Genomic DNA, 26,712 nt, shown 5'->3' with positions numbered 1-26,712 from the left:
AATTATTTTTATAATGGCAGCAAAAGCTGTGTCCTGTGGCAGATCTAACTTGCACCAATTTCCCATGTCGCTGGACTCAGGACAGAGCTTGTGAGATTTTCTCTTTTTTGTTTGTTGTTTGTTTAAATGTCATGGAAATGAGATATGGATAATGACAGGATGTAATGTGGAAGAGATAACACTTTATTTGAAAAAGGTCAAAGATTTCCTTCCCTATAATATATACAGCATGCAGTTCAGACACATTTCATTTTAGAAATGTTTGGTTTTTTGTTTTGTTTTTTTACATTTTATGTTTACATTGAGCATTTTAAACAATAAAAAAGTTCTTCCTTTTTTTGAAGTGAGAGAAAAATTATATATTGTTACTTTTATAATTATTTTTTTTAATATTATTATACATAATTATAAAAGATACTCATTTGTTTGGGGGGGTTTTGGTGGGGGGGGCTTTGAAATGTCATACATTTGGTAATGGGGGGGTTGTGCGTTTATATAGCAGCTACATGTGACCGGGCATACTACTCTATTTATAACAGCTGAGGCTCCGGTTTGAAATAGGCAAGGACAGACAGACGTCAGAGCTGCAATGTTCCTGCAAGGTGAAAACACTGACACTGTCAAAGTGGACGCGAAGTCTTTCTGCCACAGGTAGGTCTTTTTGCATGCAGACATGGAAAACGTGGATTGTTTTTGTGGTACGTTGAGTTCTAAAGGGGTTCAAGACAAAAACGTAGTGAAAACAAAAAGAAAACTTTTGTAATTCAAGCTAAGACGGCGAGATGTGTCTTGGTCTCGTCTTCCGATGGTTGTATTCTGTTGCATCAGTGAAGTTAATATGAACTTCTGCGCTGCTGCGGTTTTAGTGTACTTTCACTCTCAACAGCAGATTTTTTTTTTTCTCCTATCAGGTCATGTGACTGAGTGCAGGGTCACACAGTATTTTGGTGGGTGGTCAGTTATGGATCTTGTGGCCAGAAAGTTGCTTTGCTGCTTTCTGCACTGTCACACTAATGCAAGCGCATGTTTGTTTTCCCCTCGACCTCTTAATGACCGCTATTTACAAGCAATGCTAAGCTTAGCCAATAAATTCACGCTCTAATTTTAACTCAAGTGTGTTGGTACAGCTCTGATCATAACCTCAGCGGGACATTGGGGACAAACTGAGGCCACCTTGCTGCTGAATCCACCGAAGCGGCTCCTTCAAAACCCAATGTTTTGCTTTTCTTTTTCTGCAGATTGAAGATCATGTAAAATTTCAAAATGGATGACTTAGATCATAGCATGTGCATCGCAGATCACGACTGGAAGAACTTCTATGAGGAAACAGAGGAGTGCTGGTTGCTGCAGCCCTTGCTCGCCTGCTCTGATGACTGGAGCCTGAGTGATTCTGAGGATTCGGGAAATTTAAGTGTGTCACTCGGCACATACCGACTAGAGCTGTGTCGGAATCCTGCTGCAACCAGTGATGGTGGTGAAAGTAACACAGTGGGATGCTGCACCGAAGATGGGGAGATTAGTCAGAGCCGCTCAGGCGGAGAACAAGACGATCTCACGGCTAACACTGAGGGAGAGAGAGGCAGACAAGCTAAACCTGCCACATGCTGCCACACCACAGCCCCCTGCACAGAGGCGGTGTACCTGAGGCCCGTAGAGCATGTTCTACAGGTGACAAGTGTCCCAGGAACATCACGAACCACACAACAAAATGCCCTGTCTCCAGATGGGAAAGCAACTGAGCTGAAAAAAGGAGACGGAGACGTGCAAAAAGAGGCCAACACGTTATCCCTCGAAGAGCCTGACCCACTTTCTTCCAACCAGAGAGAGCTTAGCGCAGGGAGAGACGTGAGCGGCGTCGCCAGCAGAGCAGAGAAAGAGCGCTGGTTCATCACTGTGAGTGACGGCCCTCCGCGGCAACGAGCGCGCACGAGGGCCGTGAAGACAAAAACGAGGCAAAAAAAAACTTGTAGAAAAGAAAACAAGCCTCGAGGCTCGCTGAAAAAAAAATTGCCTGGAAGTTGTAGGGAAGTGCAATCCAATGAAATCTCAGCAGGGCGTCCCGGCTCTGGAGGAGGCGCTGTGGCAGGACTCAATTTGGAAATGACTCCGGCATCAGATAATATGTTGACGACTGATGTCGACCGTCAGGACCCCAGCGGCCCATCATCCAGTACTGGACCCTCAGGGTTGGACAGTGAGACTGGAGACAGTCTTGAGTTTGTCTCAGCTCACAGCTGGGATTCTGACAGCTACCTGTCAGCAGAAGAGGAAACTCAAGAAGCTCAACACCTGCCAAGCTCACCCCCTCTGAGGAAAAACCCCAATTGCGACTCAATGGTATATCATGGCCACAACACCGTCCCCCAGAACTGTGAAAGCACAGATGCTGCACTGGCTCTTCCATCTGCTGCTCAATCTGCCAACAAAACTCCCAACGAGTGCTCGGAGTGCGATGCAGCCGAGGGCTGCGTGCCCGTGGAAACGCCTGGACCCCAAGCACATGGATCCGTCCATCCTCCAGCATCTGTTAGCTTAATGGGGGACGAGTGCGGCCTCCCCAATGTGCCTGACGTGACTCTGACACCTTGCACAGTGGCAGACAGCCCTGAAACATACGCGGCAGCAGTGGGTCACCCTCGCCCCGTCTATGCCATCTCGGCTTTTTGGGACGAAATGGAGAAACTGACGATAAATGACATCCTGCAGCTGAGGATGGGGAGGGGATCACCTCCTGCGGGTGCAGACAAGACGGCAACGCCACATGTTGATGACTTGGCAGAGAGTCACGGCTCTGCGGTCGACCCCGCGGAGCTCAGCCTGCCCGATGCCAGTCTGATGGACGGCTCCGACACTGCTGACTCGGACTATTTCACTCAGCCTGATGACTCCAAACCGGACCGCTCGAGTTGTGAATTCTCTGCTTCCGATTTTGAGGAGGAGTACTGGCAGTTTCTTGGCACCAGTAGGAACCCCAGCCCTGACCCTCAGACCGGCAAAGTCCGCGACTACCCATTTACAGGGCATGAGGAGGAGGAATCCACGTCTGAAGGGAGAGACACCCCGGTGCCTCCTGACAGCTCGGCTGATGGGTCTTTTGAACACCAGGAGGCTTTCACCCAAGGCAATCCGCCGGATCCGAGACCAATTTTAAAAAGCAAAAGTGTGCGCAACATACAAGCCCTCAACACATTGGATTTGCGTCTGGATTCTAAGGATGAGAGCAGTTCGTTTCTTTGCAGCTGTCTATCACTGGAGGGAGAAAAGCTTGAAGGCGCAGATGATGGGTTGGAAACTCAAATATCGTTACCCTTTCCACCCGACACGGTTGCAGTGAATGACTGGGCACAAATATCTTCCCTTGAAGTGCCTGAATGCTGCTACACAAAAGAAAATGCAGGGACAAACAGCAGGTCTGTCATTGTGTACAACCCAGAAGATATCTCACCGGTTTCTGCATTGGACCACAGTTTTCTGTACACACTCTGTTGTTCCCACGTCAGCAAGGAGAAACCCGTCCCTATTTTCTCCTATTCCCACTCAACCATTAGAGAACTCACATTCCCCAACTACATTTTCCTGAGCACAGACCCGATCGGCGACACAATCTTTCCCTTCACAGACGCAGGGGACATGTGTGACACTGTCCGTGGACTGTCTTCAGAAGCGCCAGAATGGTTTCCCACCTGGAACGGTCTTCTGCCAATGAGGAAGATTCACTTCCATGGTAAAGGTAGCATCTGGTGGAAAGGGTCTGGAGCCAGATTTTTCCCAGTTGAGGACCGCAAGTTTTGCAGTGACAAGGCAGACCTGCCAATACCTCGGACAGATCTCGAAAGCGTCTCTGCAACTGGTCTTCAGACACGCAGAGATTTAGCAGTGCAGCAACGGATATCGGACACAATAAAGATGAGTACGTTTGAGCTGAGCATCCACACAAAACACAATAAAAGAGCCTGCAGTTGATTTAAATATATTCTTCTGCTGTTCTCAGGGCAAGATTACCTCTTCTCCAAACTGAGGCAGTCCGACATGTGTTTGGTCTGCATCGCCTTTGCCTCCTGGGTGCTGAGATCCTCTGATCCAGATGCTGCTGATGCCTGGAAAGCTGGTATGGAAACCTGCATCTTCACATCGCTACTATCATTGAGAACTTTCTAAAAGAAAAAAATGTTCCAAATGAATAATGCACTGTCTAACTAACAAACGTCCTTTTTAGCTCTGTTGGCCAACGTCAGCGCACTGTCTGCGATCCAATACCTGCGACAGTACGTGAGGAGGAAACCTTCCCAGAACAACCCCTGATACGCCCACACAAACATCTGCAAATATTTTTTTTTTTAACTTGGGTCCAACACGCTGGTAGAGTTGCAAATGTGCCTTTTCTGTAACATGGTGGAAATTTTAATTGAAGGAGTTATTTGAATATGCTGACTATTATTCCAACTTGCCATTGCATTATGTAGGTCCCCATTTATGAGCCTGTGGTAGTAATGCTATGATGTTGTTTGTCAGCCGGGTAAAACACACAAATCAGCAAAAGAATTGCCATCGGATAAGTTACAGTAGCTTGTGTCACAATGAGTTAGACTGACACCGTTTGTTTTTTTTTTTTTTTTTTATTTTACTTTCAACATAATGTTCATTCGTCATGATAGCTTCTGTTAGTCCCATGTATGATCTGCCTTGTTGTGTTTTCGGGTTAGTAAGTAGTACTAAGATAGTTTCTAAGAAATACAGGGATTTTAATAGCCATTTTTGAAAATCACAGGACAGCAGTCCAACATGCAAATTAAATCAATAGACAAAATAATAGTTTAAATTACCTGCCTTATGCTTCGAGACATTTAACTGAATGCAATTCACAATTGTGTTTGTTTAAACCCCAGTATGTTCATGGATACATCTGGGACAAATGCTTAAACTGCTTAAACAGATCTTTATTTTTCACTCGTAAACATAAGAGCAGCCTCACGTTCTGGGAAGTTCATTGACAGGATAGACAAAACACTTTTTTGTAATTATGTAGTGTGGGACCTAAAACCAGATTTTTCAGGTCTGGTTAATATTGCTGTGTGGACCATCCTCCGTGTACAAAGGCGCACACATTTAACATGCCACATTTCCACATATTTCAGTGTTTTGTGAAGCTGCATTTGAGCCTTGATTAAATGGCAGCTAGCATTTATTTGGGAGCAAATATCAAGATGAGCACAGGGCATCGGCACAGGAAGGTCATCTAAGGTTGTGTTGCAGGTAAGGGTCTGGAAGGAATTTTGTGGTGCATGTTGAGAGAAAAGGCATAGTAGGTGAAGACTTTGGCAATGGTTGGTCCTGATAGACTGTCAAAACATTTTTGGCTTCATACATTTATATATCAAAACAGAAAGAATACTGTACGAAGCAAAAACTGCAGCAGATTTATGGTTTTGTCATTTGATCAGCATCTTCCAAACCATACTTTCATGTTAAGATTACGTTACGTTATAATCTTTTAAGGATTTTCCAGATGTTTAACCTTGTTAAATTTGATTTACACAAATTTGTTTTGTGCAATGATGAAATAAAGTCTCTGTGCAATTTAATAGCTATCAAAGCTATACCAGCTGCTGACAATGTGTCAATATTATTCTGGTCACGAGTTCCTTGAGTCTCCCACAGACCACGTTTCAAAAACCATAAGCATCTACAGTGAGTTGTCATCGCATTAACAATAGACTAAGGACACACAGCTTCACTGCAGAAATATTTATTGAAATAAATATGCAATGGATACACTTTCATATAATGTCACATAAATATGAAACTTAAAGGTGGTTCTTTTAGAATTTCATTAAAATGCTCAAAATTTTAGGTTCCAATTAAGTTTTTCTTTTTTTTTTCTTTTTTTTTTACATTTTGTCTCTAATTACACTGCCTGTATGGCAGATCATGGTAAAATCATTGTTTCACTTTTAAACACCATATAATCTTTTAGTTAATGACTTACTCTTTATTGTGATGACTCAAGGGTGAAGTGTTCACATCTAATGCTATATTAATAGTTCTCATTCATATAGTGAACATGTATTATATACAATCTCAAAGCTGAGGGAATAAAACCTCCGGTTATACCGTGAAAAGATATCTTAATATATAAAACTTTAGGATTTAGACAAATATTTAGCAGATTTAAGAGTAAAACCAACCTCTACTATGCTAAACACCATTATGCAAACTGCTACTCTAGTTTAATGGGAAATGGAGACTGAGTCATGCTAGGTCATTACAATCATTCAAACACTGGTTTAAATGTCATTCTGTACAAGGGAATCTTTTATAAACTATAGGAATATTTTTAAACTTAACACCACAGTCAGTCAGTTTTAAATCCATATTAATAGCTGTATTAAAGGAAGTCAATATCACTGCATATGAAACCAGCTTACAGTTTGTCAGAGAAAAGCCAACGCTTTAAATCTCACATGAACGGGTGAGACTGATCATTACTTTGATAATAAAATTAGTATAAAGTTTTGAGTTATATGAAATTCTCTGACTGACATTTTGACAGTCCTGTTAAGTGCTGAACAAGGAATGCACATAAAGAGTCACAAAGAGTTTTTATCTCTAAAATACATTAAAACAAAACAAAAAGAAAACCAGACACACAAATATTCTTCTATTGTTTTATATGTAATTATTATTCTATTGGGTGAGAGTGTAGAGTTTCATGCACCACCTGGAACTCAAGATGGCTTGTCACCTTCTTTCTTCAGACGACTAAAAAAAAAAAGAGAGAGAAGGAAACAGGTAACCGTTTAGGAGTGTCCTGCTGGAGCAATTGTTAAAGCAAGTGTGTGTGTGTGGAGTGAACGAGCCCGATGTGCTAATGTTAACTAAATTTATGCTGGACGTAACCCTAAATCTGCAGAGTTGCCAGAAGTCACCAGAACTCTGTTACCATGTCAGGTTTCCTAGGGGACCACTATCAGTGACGGACCTGCCTCCATGTTTTTTGTTTGATTTTCTTCATCCACAGCCAGTTCAATTAAAACTGAACCACTTGAATATTTTAGCAGAGCCCGACGCCCTTCATTTAGCAGTGTCACTGATTGTTGTCCCGTTGGAAACACAACGTAACAGTTCTGGTACCATACTGGATTCAGGGTTATACCCAGTATACTGTAATTCCAGCATTTACGAGCCCCTTTCATGCTATTCACATGTGTTCTCTGAAATTTGGTGTGGTTGCCCACTGCAGAGGTTGCTTCTGGCTATTTATAACAGCGAGAGGTGCAGCTGCCAATTCACACGCACTGACATGCCTTTGTGGCCGGAGGAAAATTGTGTATTGCTCCTTTAATAGCAACAATTTGCTTGTGCAATTATTTCTCTATTCTTCTATCAAAGAGAACTAAAGCCCACTAAGAGTCAAACTCAAACCGTTTCTAACTAAAAAAAACAAAAACAAAACCCAACTGAAGCCCTTGACGGGACCCTCAGGATAACTTACTTACCTGTAATAATCCTCCTGACTTGGTAGAGGGCCTCCGTGCAGGTGATGCCCATGCAGCCACTGCTGCTCCATCGCCATCCTCTGCAGCTCTGCCGACTGAGCGTGCATGGCCTGGAGCTGGTGAGCGGCAGACATGGGAGGAATTGGGCCCTGCAGCTCTCGGGGATACGCCGCTCCTACAATGAACAGAAGCGTGAGCGCACAGTGGTGGGCTGAACCTTAGGAATGCTTGAGGCGAGGCCGGAAAAAAGCGCGTAAGAGAGACACGACGAACCAAACAGCGGGTGACGCAACATCTCATGATCATGCGGAAGATCGCTGAGCAGCGGGTTCGGGATCGGGCCACCGGGGAAGGGGAATCGGGCCAAGCGTGGTCCATTTGCCAGTGGGTCGACCAGAGGGTGTGGACTGGACCCTGGGTGAGGAAATCAATTTGTGTGTAAATTAGAGCTGCCAGCATGAACACGTTCATCGTGACGGAATACAAATACAAGGAATAATGCACTCATTTTTTGACTACATTTCAATCGCAAGCCTTTTGTCCTTTCCAAGTTGTAGTGCTGTTCTGTCAAGCACCTTGTGTTGCATTTTTTATGTATGAAGGTGCTATATAAATAAAGTTTGATTTGATTTGATAAGTAGAAAAGTGTTCTTAACGCCCTCCTGACAAATCTGGTTTGGATTCATGACAGCGGTCATGTTTCATTCAACAAATGCTTATGAAATAAGTGGGCCTAGTGCAGCCTTGGACAAACTATGGCCCGGGGGCCATATGTGGCCCATTGAGATTTTTAATGTTGTTGCAACACTTTTGTTCCTTTTCAAATTAAAGCACATTTTTAGATAAATCCCATGATATTTTTTTTTTTTTTGGTGAACCACTACTCAAAACGTTTGCCCAAATCCTTCCTATGTGTTCATTTGGTTCCTAACTAAGACACTCTGGTAAGAACTGCTTTACATTAATATGGACATAAAAAGGAAAAACTACAGAATTTTAAACACGCAAATCTAAACTTTGATGAATCGCAGTTAACTATGGAAATTCAGACCTTGTCTGATTTAAAAATTGTGATTTAAAAATTGAATCTTCTGACAGCTCCGGTATGAACACATGGATTCGACTTGCGCCACGGCCGAGGGTAAAGGCCATTTGCAACCCCTCGCTCGCGGCCTCACCTTGGCCGAGCGGGTCCTGCTGGTGCAGGTGGAGGTGCGAGTGGATGTGGGAGTGCTGGTGGTGGTGCGGCGTCACGTTGAGCATCTGGAGCCGCGTCGCCGGGTCCGTGGCCACCGACGCCATCCTCTCGGCGTGCAGCCTCTCGGCGGTGAGCCGCTCGGCGTAGGTCAGCTCCGGGCGCAGCTGGGGCCCGGCCAGCGCCATCCGCTCCCGCTCCAGGTGGCCCAGGCCGGGGTGGAAGTGCGCGAAGGGATGCGGGGGCCCCGGGATGTGGGGCAGGGCGATGGCGCCGTGCCGGGCGAAGTGCTCCATGGGGTTGGCCGAGGGGTGCAGGGCGTCCAGGTCCGGGGGCTTGACCTCAAAGCCGGGCTTCATCCTTTCGCGGAGCTCCCTCTCGCGGAGGTTGCGCAGCTCGCGCTCCCGGAGGCCCGGCTCGGCGCTGTACAGGCCCGGCATGTGGTAGGCCAGCAGGGGGTCGCCGGGGCCCAGCGACACATAGAACGGGTGGTTGCGGTTGGTGGGCGACATGACGTGGGGCCGAGCGTACTCGCTCAGGGTGCGCAGCGCCGGCGTGTCGGGCCCGATGTAGGGTGGCACCGCCGCCACGGTGGTGGGCGGCTGCTCGAAGGAGGAGCGGCCGTGGCCCGGCGCCACCATCGGACCCTCGCTCATGCGGCTGTCCTGGGACGAGCTGGACGCTCGCTGCCGGGGAGAGCAAACGTGTGCGTGTGTGTGTGAGAGAGAGAGGGGTGGGGGGAGAGAGAGAGAGAGAGCGCGCTCGTGCGTGTGACAGGAGAGACATATGTCAGGTTTGCAGCAGCGGTTCAGTGTTTCACTCACAGCGCTCCGGTCCGCCTCCCTCTCTCGCTCCCTCTCTCGCTCCCGCTCCCGCTCCCGGTCTTTCTCCCTCTCACGCTCCTGCCGGGACGAGAGCTCGGCCTCGCGGCGCGACCGCTCCACCGCCTCCTCGCGTTTCTTGGCCAGCTTGGAGGAGGACAGCGGCGTGAAGAACAAGTCCGTTCTTGCGCACGAGTTGTAACCCCGATCCAAGTGTTTGATAAACCTGAAAGGAGGGAAGATATTTTCTCATTATTTTCTTGAAAAAGTTACTTTTTTCCACCTCATGTTGACTGAACAATATAAGATGTGAATTTAGAAAGACTCTCCATAAAGTTGTGATTTGATGTTTGATGTTTCCTTTTTCTATTGAAGATTATGTAATTTTAGCAGAATCACTTATATTGACATCACCGTCTCAAAATGTATCTCAAATCACAAAAATCTGACATTAAAAATTCTTAACTGAACAAAACAACAGATGAGGTAAAAACACTCCGACAGAAGCAGAAACGACAAACACTGAACAACTATGAACCATGTGACAGGCAGGACGCGTGCAGACGTACCGAGCAGACTGGCTGGCGTGACCGGCCATGTTGATGACGGTGGGCTCGGGGGAGGGGCTCCGAGGCGGCGACGGCGGGCTCTCGGGCTCCTCCATCTCGTCCAGCGGCTCCTCTTTGATCTGAATCTGCGAGCCGGCCAGGCCGGTGCCGGGCGGGGGTCTCAGCGGGAGAGGCGGGTACGACGGCTGGAGGCTGGGCAGGGGCCCCATGGCCGAGGCCGCGGCGGGAGCGTGCGGGTGCGAGGCCGCGGAGGGGGCGTGGCCAGGAGCCGCGCACTTCCCGGGGACGTGCTGCACCTGGGAGATGACGGGGAGGTGGGCGGGGGGGAGGGGCGGCACGGCCATGGGCTGGGGCATGAGCTGGAGGGGTGGCGGGGGGGCGCCGGGGAGGTGCTGGTTGGGCAGGGAGTTGAGGGGCTTGAGGGCGGGCGGGGGCGGCAGGTTGGAGGGCATCTGGGGGAAGGGCGTGGCGGACTGGTGCGGCATCTGCTTGTGCGAGGGGGGGATGGGAGTGGTGGGGGGGGGCCTGATCTGCGGCTGGACCTCCCGGAAGAAGGGCGGCGGCCGCTGGGGGGCCGGCGGCGGCGCCGAGCTGAGCGCAGGAGGGACCTGGAACGCTGAGGCCAGCGCGGCAGAGTCCTGGCTCATGGGCGAGGGGAGGGGGGGCGATGGAGGGGGAGGCGGGGCAGATGGAGCGTGCATGGCGGGCGGGGTCCGGCGCGCAGGGGCGGCCGGTGGAGGGGGGTCCGGCGGCGAGGCAGAGGGGGGGCTCGGGGCGGCCTCGGCGGAGGAGGCGGCGACGGCGCCCTGCACGGGCTGGGGGGCGGAGGGGGGCTTCTGGGACGGCGGGGGGAGGACCGGAGGGGCGGGAGGGGCCGGCGGGGCGGGGGCCTCCGCCAGCGCCGCAGGAGGAGGAGGGACCGGCTCCGGCGGGGCGCCGGCGGGCTGGGCGGAGGAGTCGGAGTCGCTCTCGTTGCCCTGCTGGGGGCTGGGGATGCTGGGCGAGGAGCTGCGGTTGTCCTGGTCGATGTCTTTGGTGTCGCTGCTGCCGTCGTCCTGAGCGCTGCGGCTCTCGGAGGAGCTCTCCTCCTCCACCTCGGCCTCGCCCTCCGAGCGGGAGCCCTGCGGATCCTGGGCGGCCACCAAATCACACTTAGTGACGTGTTGAATACTGACTTGCACAGCAGGAACTTTAAAACCGTCCATTTACTTTTAGGTTCAGAGATTAAAATTTTTAAGGAAGCTAGTTTAAGAGCACGCTTTGTATTTAGGGCCACTGAATACAAAGGCGGGCTTCCTTAAATCATGGCGGCACAAGATGGTAGCTAATTAGGAGCAAGACCCTCAGTGTTCTATGTATATTCTTATATATATATGAGAACCGTTTGACAGGGTAGGAAAACCAAATTACTTTGATTGTACTGCGAGAATACACTTTTAGTAATGTATTTATGGGCAGCATTTTAAGGTTTTATCAATATAAAAATCATAAATCATGCCAGGTTTTACACACAGGACCTTTAAGAGCCCCTGAATGTCTCACCTGTGTCTTTGCCCTTTTCGGTGTGACTTTCTCTGGCTCCTCTGGCTCCTGAGCAGAACTCTCACGTCCACGCTTTGTTGTCTTTGGCAACGTGACCTCCTCTTTGATCTTCTGCAAAAACAAACAATTGCAGAAGACAACGTGCTTGATTATGAGTACATCAAGTGCAATTTTTTTTTTATTTAACATGCCAAGTTTTAATGACAATGTGCATTGGACTCAAAGGATGCTGCAGGTGCAAAAGCGGGTGGTTGGGGTACGGTTAGGATACTTAGCAGCAATTTAGCAGGCTAAGTTATCGTTAGCATCGTGCAGTGTCCGTTGTAAACCACTATTTGCTGTTTAATGACAGTGTTTGGAAGAGGACCACAGGCTTAATGGTTTAAAGGGAGGAAGGAAGAGGACATTCACATACACATAAATGAGCACAGCTGGCCTGGCCGATGGGGAAAAAAAAGAAGAAAAAAAACGCACAGTGGGTGTCACTTTTTACTCTAGATGTCACTGTAGCACTACTTGTGCAGAAAGCATTTCTTCCTGAAGTCCAACAGGATGAATTTCACATATAACTCCTCAAAAATATATAAATAAATAAAATCCTAAAATTCTTAGGTTACATAATTGGTGGGCTGCACTCACTATTGAACTGTATTTTGCTCACCTTGTTCTTCTTCCTGTTGGATTCGTTCTTGTTGTCCGTGGAAGACGACCTCAGAGAAATGGAGGATGTTCCACTCATGGAGGTCTGGCCCCTTGACGGCTGATCCTCATTGGTGGGGGAGCCGGTGAGCCTCCGGTGTCCACTTCTCAGAGACGACAGCTGCTGTAAGATATTGAGCGGAGGACCTTTGAGTTAAAATACGCAGGAGGACTCCGTCACGATTACAAAAGAAGTAAGAAAAAAGAAGCAAAGAAAAAGGTGAAAGTGACGTTGGAGGGCGCCAAGCTTACAGCTGCTCGGCTCCGTCGCGTCCTCATGCCGTGCTTGCTGTTCACCTCCTCTTCCTCTTTGACGGGTTTAAACATGAAGGCTGCAGATCTCGGTAGACATCCATGCTTGTTTTCGTAATTCTGACAACTTGAACACAGCAGCTGGCTGCCTCGGCCAGCCTGGTGCCAGTCCTTAGAGCCTGGACGAGAAAACGCCAGCAGATATCTGTTTCACATTTGCTCACTGAAGTCTGCCGTGACACGTGACAGCTTACGGATTCACAACATGCACTCACTTGTTGCGCCACAGTGACTGCAGCTTTTGATTTCCTGCTCGCTGTCCTCGCTGTCGAGGTCATCGTCGCTGGCAGAGCTTGCGTCCACTGCAAGGGGGAGAAATCATTTTTATTTTTATGTTATGAGCTCCACGTTTGACAAAGACGTAGCTTTAGCAAAGCTTGACGGCAACACGTTTTGGGAAGAAGAGGCTGCGCGTGCTGACCAGAGTAATTTCGTGACGGGGTGTTGACGGGAGCGGCGGCCGAGCGGGTCTTGGCCTTGCGTGAGGAGGGCTGTCGCCGCTGCTGACGGTAAGCTCTCGTTCCGGCAGCCTCGGGAGTTTTCTTCCAGTGGTAATAAAAAGTGATCAGCTCCCCCTGATGAAACGACGACACGTCAATTCTTTCTTCTGAAAAGCGTCCCCGACCGCAGTTCAACCGCAACGCGGGATCGTGCACGAACGCAGGCGGCGTTAACCCACCGTCTTTTTGCCAGGCAGGAAGTCTTTTCGGATGCGAAAGAAATTCTTTCCATATTGCCTGAGGCCTTTGATGAAGCGTTTCTGTGGGGAAACATAATGTTAGCATCAGTTACGGGGATGACTTATTAGAAATGAGAGTTAAAAAAATAATTTAAAAAAATCAAGCTTTCAGTCGGTGAGATTGCAACAAGTTCGTCAAACTGAAGTGAGCCTGGTGAATTGTGAAATGTTCTTCATTGTTTAGTCATTCTTATACTCAATACTTCAATACGTCTCTTCAGGGGCCACTCACCACATCGTCCTCCGACCAGCATTTCTCAATGAGCTTCGGCAGGGGCTTCTTGACCAGGCGCTGGAGAGCTTTCGCCGCATCGTAGTGACTTGCGTGCAGCTTGATCGTTAAAAAAAGCGCAGACGTGAGGATTCATGATAAACATAAAAAAAAAAAAATGCACATCGGCTGAGGCCGGGAATCTCACCATGTTGAGTGCGTTGAGCGTGGTGTCGTCTCGGGAGGCGGCTAAGCATCCGTCTTCCGTGGATCCTCCGTCACACATTCCTGCAAATGCTGCCATGCTCCTGCGAATAACAAAAATAAAACAGTCATTTCTGAGGTTACTACTAGAATAAAAAGCAAGATGAAAAATGACTGACAGCACACGTCATGTTTTCCTGTTTCCAGCTTGATCCAGCCTACCAATGTTAGGCATCTTTATGTTGTATCTTCAACGTAAATGTTAACAAGTAACATCTTGTGAGACATCAAAATATTATTCATTTTATTATGATGTGCGTTGCATGTTAGTGTAAGAAGTGTGAGTGTGTGTAGGTGTTTGTGCGTCTCTGTATTTGTGGCTTTGGGAGGGTTGGGTTTTGTTTTTATTTTATTTTCTCTCTGTTGTTTATGTTTTCTGTCTTTGTTGTGAGGCACTTTGAGCTGCTCTCTGTATGAAAAATGCCATATAAAAAAAGAAAGTTTAAAGTTTGACGTTGGATATGAGTGCCCAAATTAAAACACGACTACTGATTTGCATACTTTATAAATGAGAACATGCTTGTACACGTTCTACATGTTTGTTCTACATGTTTGCTGTCTTTTCTAACCGTCAAAACTATTATGCCATAAGCTCTTAGAGCACAGCCTGCACCAACACAATTAGGTTACACACTAGGGTAAGTGGTCGGCCAGTGTACTGCAGAGTCACACTAACGCTAAGCTGCTGTAAGGGCCTTTTTTGCAGACAGTGTAGAGGATTTGGATTAAAATATACCTGCCAGCAGGTCAACAAAGACTCCAACTCAACCCTGAGGTTTATTAATAATCATAAAAACAAAATCTGCGTCTTTCTGCTTAACAATGAAGCGACTTGGACTGACCTGGCAGCTCTGAGATACATCAGAAGGTCACAGTCATTGACTCCCGGCGTCCACATCAGTTCTTCTATCTCAGTCTGACTCTGTAAGGTGGGAGCCGGCCGCTGCAGCAGTTCTGGCAGCTTAGCCTGCAGTTGAACCAGAGAGGGCAAGGACACGAAACAACACACACCCTCGTTAGGTAGGCTGCTTCTAATAAGAGCGACTGAATGTTTTGCCAAGATCAATATTTAGGGTAGTACAGAAAATAAGGCACAAGAGTGGGTCGTTGCATGTAAAATGCAATCGTCACAACGTTTACCGCACAACTTTGGGCAAACAGAGAGAGAAATAAATTGACATTTTGATATTAAAAGTAAATATTAAAGTTAACCTTAAAGAATTAAAAGTGTAATTTGATTTGAGTTACAGTAATGATTAAATGAAGGATTTCATTATGCAACATCAATTTTGATTGGGTCAAGCAGCAGTGGAAGTGAGTGCTCATTTCCCCACATCATTATTTATGACACTGACATTAATTCCATGCAATAAGACTTGACTGAAACATAGTGGGAGTACAAATAAAAATCTATGAACGTGAATTATAAATTTAAAAAAAATATCTGAAAATATTTTTTTTATCATTTAAATCAAATTTAAAGAAAACCTCATTATTAAACACTTTTAGTAATGAGGAAGCGACCCAAATAATTGCACAATGTACCTGATGACTCGGTCCCACTCTGATCTCACCCTGAGTGCTGTTCAGGCTCCTGAAATTAAAAAAATAATGATTAGGGTTAGGGGTTGGAAGAATAATAATAACAACAACAACAACAACAACAAATCATATCATCTTCACAATTTCAAACGCTTTACAGCAGCTTATACGCTTGGAAATTCCTTCAGATTTCAAAGTTCAAATAGATGAACATTATTATCATAACAGAGCCTTTTGGTATGTGCACAGACAGTAGTGTTAGTGTTAACTTGGGTGTTGTCACAGCAGCTCGCCTTCATCCCGCTGACTACACAGCAGTAAAACAACATCCCGCCCCCGCATCACGTTAACCAATCTCAACTGTCACCTGCGTCGCTTCCTCATCATGCGTGAATGAAACCCGAGCCAGGCCACAACGACGGACTGTCAATCAATCATACATGAGCGGCTAATTCTTTTACGGTCACCATTACGCGAACAGTGTGTGCTACTTTTTTTTTTCTTGACAGGCTGTCAGAAGCCGCTTGACTAAGTCCCATGACAGTGTTGGCCACATCGATGACAAACAGCGGCGTTAGCATGCACAACATGTCGTCAAGATACGTGAAAACCTTTACACACGGCAGCTTTAACGAGCCCTGTCAATGCGCGTCAGCCCCGACGGAGATAACAGCCGATTTACTAATCGTCCGAGCTTAAGCTCGATTTGATTTGACGACGGTGTTGCACTTGATAACCGCAGGAATAGCCCTTAGTTCGATAAAAGCGAGCAGGAAACCATAATCCCAGAGGGAATCGCTAGCTGCTAACGAGACTGTAACATTACGCCGTTATTTGGCTAGCTTGTTAGCCAGACACGAACTTCGTGACCACTGACACTTCAAGTATTTCATGCAAACGGCTCTCAAAGACACACCAGCACCGGTTCAAACGCGTATTCTCGCACGAGGCGGATGAAATGCGAAAGCTGACGCGGTGTAAATCAAGTTACCTGCGCGGACTGAACAGGTCGTCCATGTCGACGGATGTTTGGATGAGGCTTGTTGACACTACGCAGCGCAGTGGGCGATACACACAAACTATTCGAATCCCCTATTACATGGCTATTCAAAATGGAGGCGGTGTAGTGGAGAGAGGCGATGTTTTTTTTTTTTTTTTTTTTTCTCCCTCTCTCGCTCTCTCTCTCCCTCTCTCTCCCTTCCAGTGCAATGACCTCAGCAGCCACACAGCTAAACCTTCAAAGTTGTCTGGCTCTTCATTACTGAGCATGTGCCGCGGGTCGGCAGCAGGAGCCACAGGGGCCGCTCGACACAGCTGCTGCCGCCGCCGCCGCTGCTGCTACAGTTACACAGGCGTCCATGAATCAGAGATAGACGCGGTGTGATACTATCGCCGCTGTGGTTATTTAACCGCGTTATGCAAGCGCGACACTTCATGCAGGACGGCAAGGAAGGGAGCCATTACTGCCAGATTTGTCACGTTTAAAAGGACCATATTTCACGTTTATTTTATTTTGTTTGGTTTTTTTTGCACAAACGTTCGGACTGATGACTGACTTTTTAACATGTACTTGTTGGGCAATGTATTGGTTTTTAGGATATGGTCAAATGCAAGGATACTGTTTCATAAAAATAAAAAATAAAAAGATAATGAAATAGATGGTGGTAGTAATAAAAGGGAACATTTAACACATGGTGTCATAAAAACGTATCGTAAAAAAAAAAAAAATTGATACTGCAAATCTGTATGTCTTTACCACACTTATATTTACACAATTATAATATATACATATATACAACTATATTTGTAAATTGAAATAATTTGAACCTGTGCATAAAAATAATATATAATATTCTTTATATTGGTCACGTATACTGTACAAAATGTAGTGTAAACTATCGTATCGTATCATCCTATCGCACTTGTCCTCTTGTAAGCAGCAGTAGACAGCCACTGAGCAGCACCTGGGCACTGATGCCACATTAATCAGGTACAACATTGAATTATATATATATATATATATATATATATATATATATATATATATATATATATATATATATATATATATATATATATATATATATACATATATATATATATATGTATACATACATATATATATTTTTAATACCCACCTCGCCTCTTTAGCAATGGAAAACATGATAACAAAATAATGGATCAATTTAATTCAACGTGTTTCATCAGATGCAATCAAAGATCTAACACATGTTCAATGGTATTGTAATTCCATAACGAGACTATTAATCTACTCACTGAGGTTGTCATTTATATAGGGAGCGTGCAAGCTTCTCACCAAGGTTTGAGAATCTGTGTTTTGGTCATGAGCAGAAGATCTCACATGTTCTGCATAAATATAATTTCTTTTCACATCTTAACCCTGATCTTAGTATAATTCAATACTGGAAACAGGCTACCGTCTATTAAATTTTCCTCCAGTACAAATTCAAGTTAAAAAATAAGATAAACTACTGCAGATATTTTGATGACACAGCACCCACATTAACATGATAGTACATTGCGTCAATACCACAATGTGACGCAAATACTTCTGCGGGCAGAAAAAAATGAAATAAGCAGGAAAAGGGTGCACGTTTGATAATAACCTGCATCTGTCCAATTATTTAGTCATTCAGAGTAAAGCTTCATTTCTTGTTTACTGAAACTGCATGTTAAAATTTTAAATGATAAAACTATGTGATGTAAACAAAAACAAAATACACATTTTATCATTGACATAACTTTATTCAGTTTGTCTCCAAGTGCTTTGTTTGTCTTTAGTTTTCATTGTTGCAGATTAATATTCATTTTAGAATCCAGCCTATTCAATTATTGCACATAAACAAACAGGGCATTAAGATTTGATAGTCAAGTGCCAAATATCTGTAGCTACACAGAGTTTTTTCTACAATATCAAATCCACCTTTTAGTACAATTGTAAATCTACATTAACCATTAGCTCCTTAAAGTGGCAAGTGTTAAAATTCAGTAGACTGATACCAAGTAGGTGGCAGGATTACTTCGCTGAAGTAAATCGCTTAGATATTCACTTATCCAAGGGGTTTCTGAATTTCTTTCCAGCAAAACGAGCTGCATCTCCCAGTTCCTCCTCGATTCTAGAGTAACAAAGACAAAAATTGAAGAAAAAAAAAAGGGCAAAGGAGAAGTTGCGCAAATACAGCTTGCAAAAAGTAACCAAATAAAACCAAAATCCCTCAGTTTGTGCGTGAGACTTACCTGAGAATCTGGTTGTATTTGGCCAAGCGCTCAGAGCGACATGGTGCTCCCGTTTTAATCTGTGAGACAGACAGTAGTAACGTTATTTTACCTTCATAGTCATAATAAAACTAATAGACAGATATTTATCTATCAATAGATAGAATTTCCTGCCCTTTACATGGAGCTGGAATATAACCTGTGCATAAAAAGTAGGGTATGAAATACTAAAAAATAGTCTTCAGAACAAAAATTAAAAGCATAATGAAGGACAGGGATAAAAGGATTTTTTTTTTACATGCATGATTAATGTTACAACACTACATGCATCTTCAGGGTCAAACAATACAGGGAAGACGATGCTCCTACATAAATGATGGTTTAGCTGTGTATCAATAATAATTTAAAGTTGTGCTAAATGTGATGTGCTTTGAACTTTTTTCCTCATAAAACTTGCCTGATACGTTAACATTTTGTATTTGTTTACACTGTATGTTTTACCCCACAATCTAACATAGTAAATGTACTTTTTCCATGTATGAACTGTATGTACATCTTTTTTTTGAATTTTTGAAAGTTTTCATTAATGAAATGAAACAAATGCAGACTATTAATATTCTGATTACCTGTCCAGTGCAGAGTCCAACCACCAAATCTGCAATGAAGGTGTCCTCAGTCTCCCCAGAGCGGTGGCTCACCATAACACCCCATCCGCTCTCTTGGGCCATCTTGCACCTGTAAAGACAAATAAAAGTGAATGAGAAAAATATATATGATAGATACTGTACAGTTAACAACGTCATCCTGTGCTGTACATACAGTCAGCAGGTTTGATCGATGAAGATTTATTGCTTACAATTATTGGTTGGTAGTGATTGGCAGCAGGGACAACAGCATGTGTTTGTGGTAAAAGTAATTGCGTGTGCTTTGTAACACGTCAAGCTTCAGTTTCTCATCTGACTTACGCTTGCATAGACTCGGTGACTGTGCCAATCTGATTAACTTTCAGCAGCAGACAGTTGCAGGCCTTGTCCTCCACTGCCTTGCTGATGCGATTGGGGTTGGTGACGGTGAGGTCGTCTCCGACAACCTGGATTTCTGTGCTTCCAGTGAAGTTGGACCAGGCTGCCCAGTCATCCTGGTCAAAGGGATCTTCGATTGAAACCACTAGGAGCAAAGAATGTGTGAGATGTTCAGATAACGGGCAGATAAACTGGAGTGAGTCACCTTACAACTGTGGTTCAAAAACTGGTTATACGAGTTCAAAAAGGATTCAGTGGGAAAAGTGAAGGGTCATTTTTTTTCTTGAAAGGGTGACCTGGTGGTGCGGTGAAAACAGAACTTAATCACGCATTAATTCACTAGATGATTAGTTTCATTATAGTTTTAATGATAGTTGTAATTTTCTGTGGAAATCAACCATTTTTCATAATTACAACCTTCATCGTTTGATTGTGCTTTTGTCACACTGTGACATTTTTTTTTTTTAATTTTCTCTGCAGATTATAAATATCCTACACTTATTTTTGTTCAATATTGCACTGATCAGAAAGGTTGAGTATGAAGCAGCTGATTTGTTAATATTTTTCACTTTTTTTCTCTACGAGTTCAGAGCGGCGTGATACCAACAACAGCACAATAAATTTGGCGGGCCCTCTAGGAGGTGGATTGTTTCCTCGCTGCATGACTAAGTTGGATCTGGCATGACCTCGACAACGTTTGTCCTGCTGTTTGCCAACGGATACAACGATGTGTAAAAGGAGAGAGTCGGGAGGATACCTGGATAATCCTTCACAAAGCTCTTGTAGAGGTCAGCCAGCTCGTTGGGAGTGATGTAACGGCTCGGGTCATCAGGAGACTTGAAATCCAGGTCGTATTTTCCCTCCCTGAAGAATTCTGAGGCAGCCACGTCCATGCCGATGACAATTTCATCCGAGTATCCTGCTTTGCTGATGGCTTCTTTCAGCAGCTCCAAAGCTGCATGGTTAAAACATGGAAAACAATTATTTGCCGACAACTTTTTCTCATTTCCAAATGTTTTAAAAATTGTCCCGAAGCAGAAATTAAAATTTTACATTATGATATTTGGCAAAATATAATGAATTCTCATTCTGTGCCCAATTAAAAACATCTTTTTACTTGTGTGGCTTCTTGGTGCATGGTTAGACCTTTATCATCAAAGTATTGGTTCTCTTTTCCAAAAAGTTCTAAATCAGACATGATTTTTTCCAGTCTAATAATTAACAATAATTATTTATTTTGCTTCACATTGAATTAGCAGAAAATGCTCTTGATGTTGATTAAAAAAAAGATTTTAAATCTTAGATATTAGATTGTGCAGCATTTATTTGATCACACATAAGCACAAGATACTTTTTTCAATTTCAAAGAAATGAATTGTTAAGACTTTCTCCTTTAATATACCTTCTTTGTTCTCCAGGATGTTTGGAGCAAAGCCGCCTTCATCACCCACATTGGTTGCATCCTGACCATATTTCTTCTTGATTACATTTTTGAGATTGTGGTAGACCTCAGCCCCGATGCGCATGGCGTCTTTGAAGGTACTAGCACCAACTGGCAGGATCATGAACTCTTGCATTGCCAGCTTGTTGCCAGCATGGGAGCCACCGTTGATGACATTGAAGGCCTGTAGGAGATGGACATGAGAGGTGTGACCTCACAGTGAACTCAGGGGACGGAGTTGAGAGGGCGGATTTCGAAAAGCAATTTGGCACACGGAACCTCACCGGCACAGGCAGGATGACCTCTGGGTTTCCTGCAAGATCTGCAATGTGACGATACAGGGGGACGTTCTTCTCAGCTGCACCGGCTTTGCAAACTGCCAGGGAAACACCCAGGATGGCATTCGCTCCAAATTTGGCTTAAAGGGAAATAGGGAGAAACATACGATTAGATGGTATGAATATTCTAACTTAATCCTGGCTATCGTTGCTAATGGATCATCAAGCAAATAATAAAATTACATGAATTTATTTTTAATAAACTCGAGTCCTGACAAGATGACTATCCTCACATTTGTTGTCTGTGCCATCGAGGTCAATCATGAACTTGTCAATCCTCTCTTGCTCAACCACGTTCATATCCTGCGGACACAAGAAGAATTACGCAAGCAATTCACACCAGCATTAAGCCATAGCAAACCTCTGCAAAAGTTAAAATTGTCTTCCTACCTGTTCCAAAAGTGCAGGTCCAATAATAGAATTGATATTCTCAACGGCCTTTGTGACACCTGTGATGGGAACAGATAACTGGGATTACTGTCTAACAGCAGGAAGGACAACACTTTGACTGCCAATGAAAAGGGAAAAAAATCCAACACATGCAAGTTGCTTTTAATGCACACAAGAAAGAAACATGCGAGAGTGTATGTTTGAATTGGATTTGAATTTAGAAACAACTACTTTAGTTTTAAACCATAAATTGATTTGTTTTTCAATCAAGTCAAACAGTCCATGAGTACGTCTGACCATGCTTTATGCTTGTTATACATCGTGCACATCAAGTCAATTTAAATTCAATTCTTTTTATCCTCCATTGTAACACCCGTTAAATGACAATACCAAAATAATTCTTTATATATTTTTTTAATTGCGGCAGGCAACAGAAACTCACTAACCCCTTCACATGAGGCAAGAAGGAAGTGGGGAAGATGACACTAACATAAGAAAAGATGAGTCAAATAAACGTAATCCTTTACAATAGTTTTCAATTGCACACATGGCTGCAAAGAAATATAGATTGTGACGTGTGACCAATTCTCCATGTTTTAGAAGGAATAATGTATTGGCAAACCTTTGCCAAGGTAACGAGACTTGTCATTGTCCCTGAGCTCCAAAGCTTCATAGATTCCAGTGGATGCACCGCTCGGCACAGCTGCACGAAACAACCCTGTGAAACGTAAAGGCGAACACAAACAAATCAAATTTAAATTGGGAAGAAATGCATCTCACTGGTCGTATCTACTGCAACGAGCAAGTTCTAAATCTGTGCCAACCTTTGTCGGTGTAAAGGTCGACCTCCACTGTCGGGTTTCCACGAGAATCAAAGATCTCCCTGGCGTGAATCTTGACGATGGACATTCTGCAGGAACATGAGGGAGACAGACATTAAGCTTGCTGTTATGTGTAATAACATGCAGTGTAGGGAGACAACCCACTACGCTGCATGTTTGTCCAGAAGACACAAATAATGAGACAAATTAAACGCCTCCACTATTTAACGCCCACAGTCTCATTCCTATTGGTACCTGGCTTTTAACAGCTCTTCCCTTCGAGGTTACACTCAGAAATATCCTGACCTAGGGGGTAAGCTTAGGCATACTAACAAGCATGCCGCTGGCCTAATTGGATTTCACCTCCTCATCTGATTAATCACATGGCCACAGGGATGCAGAAAAGACTGGACCTGTCTGAACACAGTATCTCCATTCCTATCGTATTCCAAAATTTGACCTGGTAATTTATTTAAGTTGCGCTACTATTTTATCCAGTTTAGTGTGTGTGTGTGTGTGTGTGTGTGTGTGTGTGTGTGTGTGTGTGTGTGTGTTGGGAGGGGAAGTCAAGGTTACGTCATCTTATAATCACGTTTACTTTGTTTCTGTAGTTTTGCAACCGAGATTTCGCCGACTCACAGGGCTTAATTTAATCCAAAATAAAACGCCGACAAGTTCGCTCCGTAGCTACCAAAATAACAATGGTGACCTTAAGGCAGTGTGCACAACGTTTCTACAGATTTAAAAAAAAAAAAAAAAATCCACATTGCCAGCAGGCGGTGTGAGTTAGCGTGGCTAAGTGCGAGCGAGTTCGCAGGGGGGAAAAAAAACGTAATTTAGAGCCTCGAGAAAGCCACGGCTGCATAGCAACTGAAAATATCATCTGCACAGCAAATGTATCAAAAATAAGAAAATCACACGGATGTTAATGTTTGACAATTATTTATTTTTACCTTGCTGGGGGAGGCTTGAAAGTTGAAGAGAATCGGTGAAGTGACAACACCCGGATGAGATTCTGAACGGTCTTCGCGTTTAGCCGCGTCCTGCGCATGCGCCACATTGGCGTCGAGAGGTAGGTTGTTCTTCTTCGGATTTTCACGGCGGCTGACTGTCAAAGCTTTTTCATTAGCGCCATCCTCAGGTTCGAAAGTAGTACCCTTTGTTTAGTCCAGTCCTTTAAAAAAAAAATGATGTATTAATTTCCTTTTTTTCTGGTTATACTGTGACTCAGTTGTACTGATTCAACTCTTGCCAAGGGCACTATCTCGTGAATCTATCTTCGAATATAAGAAAAGCAACTGTATCTGACATTGTCTAAGTTCTGGTGTCAAAATTTGTTGACAACTGTATGCCTCCACGCCCCAAACAAAACTTGCTGTATCTGAACAAAAAAATAAGGAAAATATCTAGATATTGTTAAATTTGTTTCATTAAAAAGTATAAATATTCTTTATAAAAGCAGACATCTCTTACTTTGAGGCAAAAAATATGGACAGTCACATAGTTCAAAAACACTGGCAGGAAGCTGGGAGTAATGACATGGTTAAGAAGAGGGCAAATGCATGCACCTCAACATCTCAGATTGCTGTTATTAATAATAATGATTCCATATACTAACAACATCGTATATATTGTGGCAGCGAGTGTGTAATGTGTGCTAGAATATGATCTTGGGCAATAAATTACGTAAAACTGTCATATTTTGTTACCACATCAATAGTCGGTGAAGAGATTTAAATGTGCATTTACAAAAACATTTTCATTTACGCTTTGTTGCATTTCGCAACCTACAAAACACGGGATGATTTACCCTAATTTAGTATTTGCTTTGAAAGTTTCTTTCCACAGCCTGTGATGCCATGACAACGCGTTCACACGGTTGACGTGTAATTTAATCCACTAGAGGGCAGTAAGTCGTTTAGAGGCAAAGACACCGAAACCAAAGAAGTAAAACCCCGTTTGAAAGGAGTTGACTTGGTTTATCACGTTTGCCAGTGCGGCTAATTTAGTTTTTTATTCATTAGATATTTTTTTTTTCGAAATCGACTCGAAGTATCGGAAAGACGAAATGTCGGGGATACCTCCGGACACATGGCAGCCGAAAAAGGTGGCTTTAGAGACGACGTAAGTTTTGAGGGGAAACTACATGCTAACCATTGATGTGTGTTGCTAACTGTGAGCTATCTTCATTTCACATGAAGCAAGTGTAAAGTTGTGCGTTGCGCCAAAAATTAGTCCGTCGTCATTCATCCATTCATAACTTCTCGACTTCATTATACCTGTGTCTCCACCTTATTTAAGTGCTAGATTATTCCCCCCTCCATGCTGCAGTCAGAGAACAGATCTCGAGCTGCTCCACCATATGACAAATACTACGTTCAAAACCAGAAACGACCAGTTGTTTGCTGTGACTCCCGACAACACTACTGTAGAATGATGACCCCACGTAAAATATTTTTCTATGTGCAACACTTTGGTCCGCCTTGGTTTCTTTGAGTGTTCAATTTTTAATAAAAGCATAATACAATGACATGTGTTGCAGGATGGGCACCGTAGTAATCGAGCTGTACTGGCTGCATGCTCCAAAGACCTGCAAGAACTTTGCTGAGCTGGCCAGGAGGGGCTATTACAGCAACACAAAGTTTCATCGAATCATTAAGGAGTTCATGGTGCAGGGCGGTGACCCCACCGGAACAGGTGGGTTCAATACATTACATTATCTTGTCGTGTCATGTGTTAAACTAATAGGTTTGTTAATATGCTAATGGGTATAATTGACATACATACCTGAATGGAGCAACGTGGACCATCTTTAGTACACATATGGCCCTGTAACACTTATTTTTGGCTGCTAGTTGTTTTCTATTAGCTCAACTGTTGAAGTGACTGTGGATCACTTCTGGCTCTAAACCTACACAGTTGGGATTAACGGGTAACTTTCTCCTCACAATGTCATTCCATGCCCATCCTGTAAGACAATCAACTAACCAACTAGTCAACCAGCCATGGCATAACGGCAAACAAGTGGTTTTGTCCCTCTACGTCAGGCAAAGGCGACTCACGTTTGATTGGCCTCCCTCTTGTGGCGTGAATGAGTAATGTCTCTTATCGTCATATCTTAGGGGCAACTGGAGACTAAATATTTTGTGTATCGACCAGAATAAACAAGTTTATCAAATTAGGCCAAAATAAAATAAACCCCAAAATGACGCCAATGAACGAAGTAAAATTTCACAACATATGTGGGACGACTTTTCATTATCCTCCACGAGATGTTCATTATTTCTTCATGTTCATTGTAAACCTGTTGCTTACCAATCAATGGTTTTTGTCCCTGCAGGCCGTGGTGGTGCTTCTATTTACGGCAAACAGTTTGAAGATGAGCTGCACCCTGAACTCAAATTCACAGGTAACATGATTAGGAAAGAAGCAGATGTAGATGCAAATGTTGAATGTCTTCTGGCATTATAGATAATATGCAAATTAAGACTAGGATAAAGCTGAAATAGTTAAAATGAACTGTAAAGTGGCAGTACAGTGGATGGTTTAATAAACGTCATCAGCTTTGCGATAGCATTTATGTTGTGCATGATGGAACGACAAACGCATACCATGTACTGAAAGTCTCCATTTGTATGTCTGCCAGGTGCTGGTATTCTGGCGATGGCCAACGCTGGACCAAATACAAACGGAAGCCAATTCTTTCTTTCTCTTGCACCCACTCAGTGGTTGGATGGAAAGCACAGTATTTTTGGAAGAGTATCGGAGGGAATCAGCGTTTTGCAACGAATAGGGATGGTGGAAACCAGCACTCAAGACCGGCCAGTCGATGACATCAAAATTGTCAGAACAAGCATCGTTGACTAAGTGAAAGGCTTTGTCTTCTTTGTTTGTTTTTTTCGTTGTGCATTTTTCAAGTTTTTCTTTTATCTTCAAACATGGTGAATGCTTCATGTTTTTTTTAATACAAGGAAATCATTCACACTTTTTTCTATTACCTCTGATAAATTGTTGTTTTTTTTAATTGTAGATTAATAAAAGTGATTGTGAGAATGGAACAGAACGAGTCCCCC

At 44.0% G+C, this 26,712-nt stretch overlaps 4 protein-coding genes across 8 annotated transcripts; 2 read left to right on the top strand and 2 right to left on the bottom strand.

Moving 5' to 3' along the window:
* Positions 1-538: 538 nt before the first annotated feature.
* Positions 539-5,026, top strand: perm1b (PPARGC1 and ESRR induced regulator, muscle 1b). 2 transcript variants are annotated; one of them, XM_076037231.1, is made up of 5 exons: positions 555-651; positions 912-947; positions 1,239-3,910; positions 3,992-4,108; positions 4,217-5,026. In XM_076037231.1, exons 3-5 carry the CDS (start codon positions 1,264-1,266, stop codon positions 4,300-4,302), a joined length of 2,850 nt encoding a protein of 949 aa, XP_075893346.1. In that variant the 5' UTR covers positions 555-651; positions 912-947; positions 1,239-1,263; the 3' UTR covers positions 4,303-5,026. The 2 variants fall into 2 exon arrangements, with proteins under 2 accessions (XP_075893345.1, XP_075893346.1); XM_076037230.1 differs by lacking the exon at positions 912-947 and having other exon boundaries at positions 539-651.
* Positions 5,027-5,730: 704 nt separating this feature from the next.
* rereb (arginine-glutamic acid dipeptide (RE) repeats b) lies at positions 5,731-16,705 on the bottom strand. Of its 4 annotated transcripts, none has more exons than XM_076037223.1 (17): positions 16,382-16,702; positions 15,394-15,442; positions 14,691-14,815; positions 13,793-13,892; positions 13,606-13,704; positions 13,314-13,394; positions 13,056-13,209; positions 12,850-12,936; positions 12,575-12,753; positions 12,285-12,443; positions 11,624-11,734; positions 10,082-11,211; positions 9,516-9,738; positions 8,675-9,377; positions 7,770-7,910; positions 7,497-7,671; positions 5,731-6,759 (listed from the first exon to the last, which is right to left on the bottom strand). In XM_076037223.1, the coding sequence occupies exons 1-17, from the start codon at positions 16,405-16,407 to the stop codon at positions 6,726-6,728; spliced, it is 3,576 nt and encodes a 1,191-aa protein (XP_075893338.1). In that variant the 5' UTR covers positions 16,408-16,702; the 3' UTR covers positions 5,731-6,725. The 4 variants fall into 4 exon arrangements, with proteins under 4 accessions (XP_075893338.1, XP_075893337.1, XP_075893336.1 ...); XM_076037222.1 differs by having other exon boundaries at positions 12,285-12,446; positions 16,382-16,701; XM_076037221.1 differs by having other exon boundaries at positions 8,675-9,738; positions 16,382-16,705.
* A 1,430-nt stretch (positions 16,706-18,135) lies between these two features.
* Positions 18,136-23,745, bottom strand: eno1b (enolase 1b, (alpha)). The gene is made up of 12 exons (XM_076036972.1): positions 23,593-23,745; positions 22,643-22,728; positions 22,441-22,536; positions 21,819-21,877; positions 21,662-21,731; positions 21,375-21,508; positions 21,052-21,274; positions 20,407-20,604; positions 19,593-19,794; positions 19,254-19,362; positions 18,649-18,707; positions 18,136-18,527 (listed from the first exon to the last, which is right to left on the bottom strand). The coding sequence occupies exons 1-12, from the start codon at positions 23,697-23,699 to the stop codon at positions 18,458-18,460; spliced, it is 1,413 nt and encodes a 470-aa protein (XP_075893087.1). The 5' UTR covers positions 23,700-23,745; the 3' UTR covers positions 18,136-18,457.
* Positions 23,746-24,580: 835 nt separating this feature from the next.
* Positions 24,581-26,702, top strand: ppil1 (peptidylprolyl isomerase (cyclophilin)-like 1). The gene is made up of 4 exons (XM_076036973.1): positions 24,581-24,763; positions 25,182-25,336; positions 25,980-26,048; positions 26,286-26,702. The coding sequence occupies exons 1-4, from the start codon at positions 24,708-24,710 to the stop codon at positions 26,504-26,506; spliced, it is 501 nt and encodes a 166-aa protein (XP_075893088.1). The 5' UTR covers positions 24,581-24,707; the 3' UTR covers positions 26,507-26,702.
* The last annotated feature ends 10 nt before the right edge of the window (positions 26,703-26,712 follow it).

Source organism: Nelusetta ayraudi, unplaced genomic scaffold (assembly GCF_046127955.1).
Source record: "Nelusetta ayraudi isolate G7.1 ecotype Tasmania unplaced genomic scaffold, CSIRO-AGI_Nayr_v1 ptg000050l, whole genome shotgun sequence".
Taxonomy (NCBI): Eukaryota; Metazoa; Chordata; class Actinopteri; order Tetraodontiformes; family Monacanthidae; genus Nelusetta; species Nelusetta ayraudi.
Note: the sequence above shows the minus strand (reverse complement) of the source record. Positions and strands in the feature narration are given on the sequence as shown.